General features: G+C 51.9%; 1 protein-coding gene across 1 annotated transcript in view; it reads right to left on the reverse strand.

Moving 5' to 3' along the window:
* The window catches only part of USP7 (ubiquitin specific peptidase 7), a 62,963-nt gene extending 58,559 nt beyond the window's left edge, over nt 1-4,404 (reverse strand). The window contains exon 1 of the mRNA XM_054992459.1: nt 4,243-4,404. Within this exon, the coding sequence (XP_054848434.1) occupies nt 4,243-4,330 (88 nt within the window). The 5' untranslated portion in view covers nt 4,331-4,404. The remainder of the gene's footprint in view (nt 1-4,242) is intronic.
* Nucleotides 4,405-9,757: the final 5,353 nt, after the last annotated feature.

Below are 9,757 nucleotides of genomic sequence, written 5' to 3' on the forward strand. Positions count from 1 at the left end.
TGAAAGCTCTTGCTCAGTAGGAGCCCATTCCCACTGCTGTAGCACAGTGGTTAAGTGGTTCGGCTGCAAATGAGCACTCTACTGGTTCGAATCCCACTACTGCCATGAGCTCAGTAGGTGGCCTTGGGTAAGCCCCTCCTCTCAGCCCCAGCTCCCCAGCTGTATTGTGGGGATAACACTAACTTGTTCACCACACTAATCTGTCTAGAAGTGCTGTTGTTATTATTATTACTATCATTAAAAATCTTGATACGCCAACTATTCTCCATGAGACGCAGATTGGAAGTGGTCTACAGCAAAAGCACAGGCAATACCTATCCAATCAAACACTTTTAAGACCATCTATACTATCAAACCCAACATTTCTCAGGACAAAAATTTATCTGGAAGTTATTTGGATTAACTAGCCTTGTGAGAGATACTCCTCACTTCTAACAGTAGCCTGTTCCAGAGCATCAGAGCAGCCAATGCAAAAACAAAACTCTGAAACAGGCCACCAGCATCCTGACTTCCCTGTGGGAAGAGAAGGCAAAGGAGAGCTGGAGATGACAGACACAGCTAACATGCGGATGTACATGCTTTCCAACTGCAGATTTTTTCAAAACTCAAGTTTTCTGTTAGCACTGCAGCTGATAAGAGCAACTGCACTGGGCTATACCTGGTATGCCTGTGGAGTTTGTACTAAAAGGTACCCTGTAATCCTTGGGAAACTTATCTGGGGTTCTTCAGTGAGAAGATCAATAATGGAGAACAAAGGTGACCTAATTTCACACACAGACTGATGAAGTCAAACATAGCTGCAGCTTCTTATGGAAGAAGACTGTTACGGTGGGGAGCTTGCTGGAAAACATCAATTCTGTGTGCTGCAGCATTGAAAATAAGGACAATATTCAGGAGCCATGATATCTATATGTTGCTTTTCAGCCAAGAGACAAGCTCTCAAAACAACTTAGTGGGCCTGCCACTTTAAAAACAACCATAAGGCGCCTAAATGCCATGGCCTGCTTCACAGGTTTACACACTCAAGCGACCAGTGATGAAAAACTAACAAGGTTAGAGGGAAACATAGTCAAAGTTTCTATAGTATGAAAATAAAGAGTGGGGATATAAACGGTTCCCTACAATACTAGAACTCATTGGCAGCCAGTAAAACCAATCAGTGGCAGGCTCAAGCCAGAGAAATGGAAGCACTTCTGCGCAGAATGCATAATTAAGCTACATAATTTACTGATGCAAGCAGAGGTCCACCTGGTTAGGCAGCTACAAAATAAAGTTTACACAAATTCATGGAGGTTAAGTTTATCCCTGTCAGTCACTACAGCTATCTAAAGAAGCCTCAGTGTACAGATAGAAGTATACCTGCAAATACTGGTTGTAGGAAGCAAACAACCAGATGTGGTTCTCAGCTTCCAAACCTGCTTAAAAGTGCCAGAGGCATGTGGCCAACTACTGCTGGAGACAAGATACAGGATTCAACATACCAGGGTCTCTCACAGAAAGCCAGCTCAAATCTCAGGGCAAATACAAGGTTAAACGTATTATTTTGCTTCCAGAAAACTTAGTTTTTTAACCTTTCAAAGACAACACACAACACTTCTATTTTATTTCACTGCAAGGACTGCTTGACAAACTCTTCTGTGACCACAACACACACTATTGGTTTATTTTCTTCATTCATACCGTGTCCTTTTCCCTGAAGAGTGATCCAAAACAATGACCATCGTTCTCCATTTTAACCTCACAACAACCATCCTGTGATGTAGGTTAGGCTGTGTGTGACTGGCTCAAGGACACTCAGCCAGTTTCCATGGCTCAACGGGGATTCGAACTCAGGTCTCCCAGATCCTAGCCCAATAGTCTACCATTGTGTCTGAAGAAAGGAGCTCCGACTCTAGAAAGCTTACACCCTGAAAACCTTGTTGCTCTCTAAGGTACCACTGGATTCAAATCCTGCCGTTCTACTATACTACACTGGCCCTCTTAGTAAAATAAATATTAAAATAGAGCTGTTAATTGAGGAGGTGTGGCAAATGTTCCTAAGAAGCAATAAGCAGCCAAAGATGTCTAATGTTTAGCTGCAAGACAGCATCAAGAAAGTGCAGAGCTTGCCTTCTAAAAGTCGAGGAAGATTTCACAAGATGCTCTGAACTTTTAGCTTTCCTGTTAGTCAACCCTTCTTCACACTGGGCATCTTGAGAAATCCCACAAAATAGGTGGAAAGATGTCCCAATAAAGTTCATTCTTACAGTACCATTTTTCACAGATACAAGATAACCTTTCGTCCTATCTGCGTCTCCCAACTTAGCACAAAAAGTACAAAGTATCATTCGCCTAAATTCTCACAGAACAGGGAGGCTCTTGCCTGGGCTGTACCACTTCCGGCAGGCCTCACCAGTCTTCCTTATAAGAAGAAATCCAAGCATATAGGATTTTGTGTGTGTGTGTGTGTTTGGGGGGGGGCAGCATTCAATTATACCACTCCTCATTTATGGTACAGTTTAGACGGTTTTACCATGGGGAGGGGGGCACTTCGGAAGAACAAGCATTTAACAAAAACTAAGTGCAGAACTGAAAAACAAGTGCAGTGTCACTCAAGCCTTGCATTTACAAAACATCCTAAGTACCCTATCAATAAGCAACTAAAAACAATAAAGGCACAAACAGCCATATTGTACTTAAAAATGACAACCCCTTTATTGCCCATTCCCCTGGTGCAGAGATACTTTTGATTTTCTGATCCCAAAGTCTATAATCTGGTTACCAGACAACATATACAGAAGCTGGGTGTACGGTTTAGTTGTTTCTAAAACAGCGTCCACACAATTTCGCTCCCCACGGAAAGAAAAACAAACTTTTACGGTGCTGTAAACTTCCACCTGCCACAGAAGGTGCAGCCTTCCTTCTCCCCAGCCGGGCAAAGGCCACCAGATCCGGAGCCTTTTCCCGGAGTGGGCTCTCTTCCACTCACCCTGCCCCCCCCCCCCGCCCCGTGCTGCAGCATGATCGAGCAGGGCTAGTGGCTCCGTGGCTATTTCGGAGCATTCCCGGGGCGTTCCGCCCCAGAGGACGAGGCCTCGTCTCTACATAACGCCCCCCGCCCGCCCGCACCAGCAAAAAGCAGCGCCCCAATTAAAAATGGCGAGCATCTCGCGCGGTTGTTTGCGTGCAAGACACCCGCGGGGGGGGGGGGGAGGAAGAAGAAACCCCGCCCGGGGCATTCCTGAGCGAGCCCCTCCCCCCCGCTAGGAACCCCCCCCGCCAGCTTCCTCCCCCCCCCCCGCCCCCAGCTGTGCAAAGAACCCTCCCCAGCGGGCGAGGCCGGGCTTTGCTGGCAGGGGCAGGAGCCGACCGGAGCAGCGTTCGAGCGCCCAGGCCGGCTTCCCTTCCCCAGGCCGCGGCGCCCCCTCCCCTTGCCGGTGGCAGGCACGCCCCTCCCCTGGCTCCGGGCCCTCCGCGGCCTGCCAGGCGCCCCGAAACGCGCCAAAGCGGCCAGCTCAGGCCCGGCCAGGCCGCCCGGGAGTCTCGCCTGCCCCAAACAAGCCCCCAACTGGGGGAAAGCGGGTTTGCGGGTCAACTTCCGTGCCGAATCGCCCCTCTCCCAGCCCCTGGTCCGCAAATGCGCGCTCGGGGGGTGGGGTGGGGGGGCTCAAGGCGGAAGGGCAAGCGCGGGCCGAGCGACGGGCCTCGATGTGCGCGGCGGGGGGATGCAAGGGCGGAGGGCTGCAGAGCCGCAGACCGGGCAGGATGCAGGCGGGGGCGGCCCCGAGGGGGCTGCGAAGGGGGCGCTGCAAACTTAGGAAAGTGTGCGCGCTGGGGGGGGGGCGGAGGCAGATCCCACGCGGAGGGTGAGCCAGGGAGGGATGGGGACGGAGGGGGCTGGGAAGAGGGGGCAATGCTGGAAGGGCCCGCCGGCCGCGGGAGCAACGTACAGGGGCCGAGCAGAGGCGCCACGCAGACCCGCACTAGTCGGGAGCACGTCCGGAGCCCGCCCCAGCGGTGCGCTTTCGGCAAGGGGGCTTATCCTCAAGCGGGGCGATGACTAGGCCCGGCGGCGGCTGGACCGGGGAAAGGAGAGGCCGCCAGCGCTGCACTGGAGGAAGTCGGGCCGGGGCGGGGGGGCAGGAGCGGAGGCGCTGCAGGGCTCGGGGCGGGGGGGGGGGGCGCAGCGCTGCCGAGGCCGTGGCGCTGGCGCCGGGGGAAGGGAAGGGAGGGAAGGGCCGCCCCGGAGCCTCGCGCCCCTACCTTCCATCTCCATGTCCTCGGGCTCGCTCAGCTGCTGCTCGCCGGGCTTCTGCTGCGGCGGCGGCTGCTGCTGCTGGTGGTGGTTCATGTCTGCGCGGGGCTCTCGGGCCGGGCCGCGAGGCGGCGGCTGATGCTGCTGCTGCTGCGGCGGCGGCGGGCCCTCCCCGGGCGGCGGCGAGGCCGAGGAGCGGCGGCGGGCTTGGCGGGCCGGGGGATGCTGGCGGAGGAGCGGCTGCCTGCCGCGGCGGGGCGGCCCAGGAGGCGGCGAGGCCTGCTCGGAGGGCGGCGGGTCTCCGGCGGCGGCGGCGGGCAGGGAGCGGGCGGCCGCCGGGGGAGGCAGCGAGACGCGCACGTATTTGCTGGCTATTCGCCCAATGGCGGCGGGGGAGGCGGGGAGGAGGAGCCCGGCGGGCCTCGGCGCGGCCTCGCTGCTCCCTCAGGCCCCGCGCCCCGGCGGGGAGGCCGGGCCGGGCCGGGCTGCGCCGCGCCGCCTTCCTCGCAGGCTCCGACCGCGGCCTGCTCCGCTTCCTCGTCCGGCCTGCCTCCGGCCCGCCCTCCCTCCCTCCGCGGCGCTCAAAATGGCGGCCGCCAAATGTCACATCCGCATGGAGGGCCGGGCGAGGCAGGCAGGCAGGCAGGGCGGCCGCGGGGGAGAGAGAAACCGAAGCTGCCGGGCGCTGCGGCCTAGCTCGCCGGGCTCTGCCGCCGCCGCTGCCTCCGCTCGGCCCGGTCAGGAGGAGGAGGAGAGACTGAGGGGCGGGCGGGAGGCGGCGGAGGAAGGAGGCAGCAGCGCCGCGGCCGCCCCGGGAACAGCAGCCCAGCCAGCCGCGGCGGAGGGAGGAGCCCCGGCAGGCCGGGGGAGGGGAGAGGCAGAAGGGCGAGGGGCCACGAGGCGGGCCGCCGCGGGAGAAGGAAGGGCCCCAGGGCCAGCCCCTTCCCCAGGAGCAAAGGGCGGGCCCCGAGGCATCGCCCCGCTAAGCGGCCGCCCCAGCTCCGCTCCCCCGAATCTCCAGGCGTTCCTCCAGGCAGAGTTGGCAACCCTCGTGCCTGGGGAGGAGCGCAAAGGGGGCAGGGCTGGCCAGGAGGGGCCTGAGGGGGAGGGGGCTTAGTAGGGTTGCCAGCCTCCCGGAATTACAACTGATCTCCAGGCCACAGAGATCAGCTCCCCTGAAGAAAATGGTTGCTTTGGAGGGTGGACGCTGAGGCCCTTTCCCTCCCCAGACCCTGCCTTTTCCAGCTTCACCCCCCCCCCCCCCAAATCTCCAGGAACTTCCCAACTTGAAGCTGGCAACCCTAGCCAGGGCATCTCTAGTGAGCTGGGGAGTCATGCCGGATGGGCTGGGTGTGAAAGGGGCAGACTCAGTAGTGGCGCAAGTAGGGTTGCCAGCTCCAAGTTGGGAAATTCCTGGAGACCTTGGGGGTGAAATCTGGAGAAACCTGGAGAAAGAGGGATTTGGGGAGGGAAAGGACCTTGGCATGGCACAATTCCATAGTGTCCACTCCCAAAAGTAGCCATTTTCTCCAGGTGAACTGATCTCTGTGGCCTGGAGACCAGTTGTAATTCCGGGAGATCTCCAGCCACTACCTGGAGGCTGGTAACCCTAGGCGCAAGACATGCCAGGACATCCATGGGGAGCCTCGCTCCCTCGGAGGTGGGGAGGCCTTCAGGGCAGCAACGGGGAACCTCTGCACTGCTTCCCTTCAGCCTCTACCAAGACACGCACGGCCCCTTAGCACAGCCCTGGCCCAGGAGCAAATCTCCCTGATGCTCCTTAGGCCGTGTTTGTGCACGAGCTTTACAGAGGATGGACTGTAGGGAAGCACCAGGGAATGTGCGGCTGGATTAAGAGGACGTAGACCCACTCCTGCACGGATAGGTGAAGACCCAGCACCAGTTCTAACACACTGCCCTTCCCAGTGATTCCAAGGACCTTGAGCAAAAGTGAACATGTCATGCAGAACTGAGGGGAAAGGAATCTGAAAAGGTGAAAGAAGGGAATGAGAAAGGTTCTGCAGAGGAGGATAGATAGCTATTCAAGGACCAGTGCAGAGGTACAGCTTCCGGTTCCCTTTGAGTCTAAATTCAGACTTCATCCCCTCAAAGGACCCCTTTTGGCATAGGTCCACCTGCTTATTAACAGGTGTTCAAGAGAGAATTGTCCTGCGATCCCTTGCCCTTGCCCTGCAGGAATTACAGGTGAACAACATGTACCACCAGCAGCTGAGAAGAAACTGTTTATCATTGCCTTCTGTACCCTGCCACACCGGTGAGGTCAAAACAGAGTTCCTGGAAGCATCACTAGAGCCCAGCTTATTTGCACGGGGGGGATGCAACAGCTGATGAGATACTACGAACTAGCTCTGACTCTGTAGCAGGGTTTGGCTCATTTATGTCTTGTTTGGACTACTTTTTTGCTTTTACTAATATCCCTATGGTCCACCACACATTTTATATTTACAGAGTAACAGTGCCAGCTCAGAATCTCTTTATAACCTACCCAGACTCTGTTGGGTGATCTTTAATGTCTGCTATGGTTTAAGAGCTTGCTGGATCAGGCCAAAACACATTTAAATGGACAACTTTTTTTTAAAAAAAGTCCAACATCTTCCCACCTATGTATGACTCCTAACAAGTTTTCGGTCTTCTATGACATGTAGAAAAGATCCCCTGTGTTTTTCAGAATATTATGCGGAAGCCAATTGTTCATTAAACTTGTTCAGTGAGTGAATTAGATAGAAAGTTGTCGTGATCCTTTGTTTAATGTGCCCTGGCTTTTCATTTAAAAAACCCCATAAAGCATGTATAAAATTTCACAAGACTAATTTGGGTGTCTCCTGTTTTACTTTCTGAATAAAAGGCGTACAGAGGAGTTGACAGCAATCTGTCAGCAAGCCTGCGTGAAAAGGGGGAGGTGAGCAGATGAACTCCTGAGTGTGCTGCATTCTGCCACAGACTGGCAAACACATCTGAAGTTTATGGCTTGATTCCCACCCACCCACCCCCAAATTACATGGCAGAGCCTAGAGGAATCTAGCAGGTTGAAGAAGAGCCACGGATCACACCTGTTGGGTCACACAGAGCCACTGTTGCCTACTGGTTGGAGTGTCAGATTAGTACTAAAGGCAGCTAATCCCATTCTGTTTTGAGGATTCCTGGGTACTACTGGGCCAGTCATTATCCCAGAGTTTATCCTACCTCCCAGGATTATTGTCAAGATATTTATGCCTCCCTAAAGTCCCTGTAGGAAAAGATAAAAACCTAAAAGAATAATACTGTGCTAATTTATGGGGGGGCAGTTTAATAAGGACCACGGCTTTTTTTCTGGGAAAAGAGGTGGTGGAACTCAGGACCGCACAATGATGTCACTTTGGGTCAGCTGGAACAAGGGGGGAGTTTTTTAATAAGTCGCCCTCGGCAAAAATGGTCACATGGCTGGTGGCCCCAACCCCCTGATCTCCAGACAGAGGGAAGTTTAAATTGCCTTTCACACCACTCCAGCGGCGCAGAGGGCAATCTCAACTCCCCTCTGTCTGGAGATCAGGGGGCGGGGCCACCAGCCATGTGACCATTTTCAAGAGGTTCCGGAACTCCGTTCCACTGCGTTCCAGCTGAAAAAAAGCCCTGATAAGGACACCAATCAAATGTTTACCAGTTCAGAATAGCACTGGTTGGTTAGCATCCAATATCTACTTATATTGAATTTTTAAAATAAATTAGAACGGAAGGGGTTTGATACAGATATTTACACGGTGCCTGTGTCAGAAGCCACCTTGAGAAATTGTAACAAAAAAGCAACTTAAGCAACAAAAAAAACCATAGTAATTTTTTTTGTTTTAAGAATTGTAATAATTGCACATGAAGGCTCGCAATGCTGATCAAACTAAAAACGTCTTAGCTTGGAGCGGGGAAGTAGTCCCGTGTCTACGAAGCTCAAAGAAGTGACATGGGGATGTTCCATAGATGAGATGCCAAAACAGAGACCAAAGGGGGACATGGCCCAGATGCTGTACTGATTCTGACGCATAGTTATCATAGGAGAGCACAAGAAGGTGTTTCAAATGGCCACTTAAAAAAAAAGTAGCTTTTGATGACAACATACATTTTAATCTTACACACACTTCAGTGCTTTAAGAAGCTTGTCTATTCTGAATGTTTGGCAATGTGAAAATTAATGTTCAATCAAAGTAAAGGCAGATGTTAAAATTCTGCAATTGGATGATGGTTCTAGATAAGACAGAATGAAATGCAGTTTGATGCGGAAACAGTTCTCACACCAAATTTTTCCTGCAAGTGTACACGTCTTTCAGTCTTAAGTTGTGCACCAATAAATATGTTATGCATATAAATGCCATACAAATTATGCTTTAAAGCCATAGAACATGCATGCATAATCCAAACAAATCTCCAAAAAAAATCCAAAAGGATCCAAATTTGTTGACACAAATAAATAAATACAAAACAAACTAGGGAACATCTGCCCATTTTTATTTTAAACTGAAACAAATCAGCATATTTCGTATTATCAGAAATAACCAGAAATAGAAGTATTTTCATATTTCAGAGGGCACTATAAAGCCAGATTTTGTTTCTGAACTATAAAAACATCTGCACTGTTGGCTTATTAAGTAATATTTCCCTACCCCCATTTTATGAAGAACTCTGGGAGCTGGAGTTGTGCGTGGGAGAGCTGGATATTTAGTACCTTCACTGAACTACAGTTCCCAGGATTCTTTGGGAGAAGCCATGGCAGTAAAAACTGGTATATTAAAATGGATCTGCAGAGCAAAGCTACCCTTTGTCAGTTGCTTCGCTTGTTAAACATTATTTTACTAGATAATGAAGCACTTACTGGAGAGCAGCTTCGTAATATCCCAGTCATCTGAAGAGATGGCAGAGTGGATTAATTTCCCAAACATGAATATCCAGGAGCTTGTTCCCCAGGCACAATCTCCCCTGCAAGGTAAAGATGATGATGATGATGATACCAGGCATATGGTTTGTTTGTGCTGAATTTAAAAATTCTCCTTCCTATTCCTCCCCATTATAAACAGATGTGGTTTCTGATTATGATGTATGCTGAATCATACTAGATTCTTATTCTGACAGCAGCATTACGACATTTTTGCAGCAGCATTCATCACCAAGAGGCAGCAACTGCTTTCAGTTGCCAGCCCACCTGCTGTTCTCACGTGAAGAATACAGGAGGAGCTGAGTCAGGAAAAGACTTGCTAAAATTACGTGTTCTGTACGTTTTTTAAAATGTCCCCCCTAGATCTGCCAGATAATGGATCCGTCTAGATTCCAAAATGCCTTGGGGGATTTTAGAAATCCCAGACATGAGCCCCACGGTAGCTGCTGTACAAGTGTGCAACGCAAAGCTCCTTGAAGACATCAACCGCTCTGGTCCTTGGGATGGACACCAGCCTCATGGTTTACCACGGAGCTGGCTGACTTAAAGAGAGTTGGAAGATGTCTAGAAAGGCGCTGGTGAAAAACTCGCACGGAAGCAGGTAG

The sequence above is a fragment of the Eublepharis macularius genome, chromosome 12, assembly GCF_028583425.1.
Source record: "Eublepharis macularius isolate TG4126 chromosome 12, MPM_Emac_v1.0, whole genome shotgun sequence".
Lineage (NCBI taxonomy): Eukaryota > Metazoa > Chordata > Lepidosauria > Squamata > Eublepharidae > Eublepharis > Eublepharis macularius.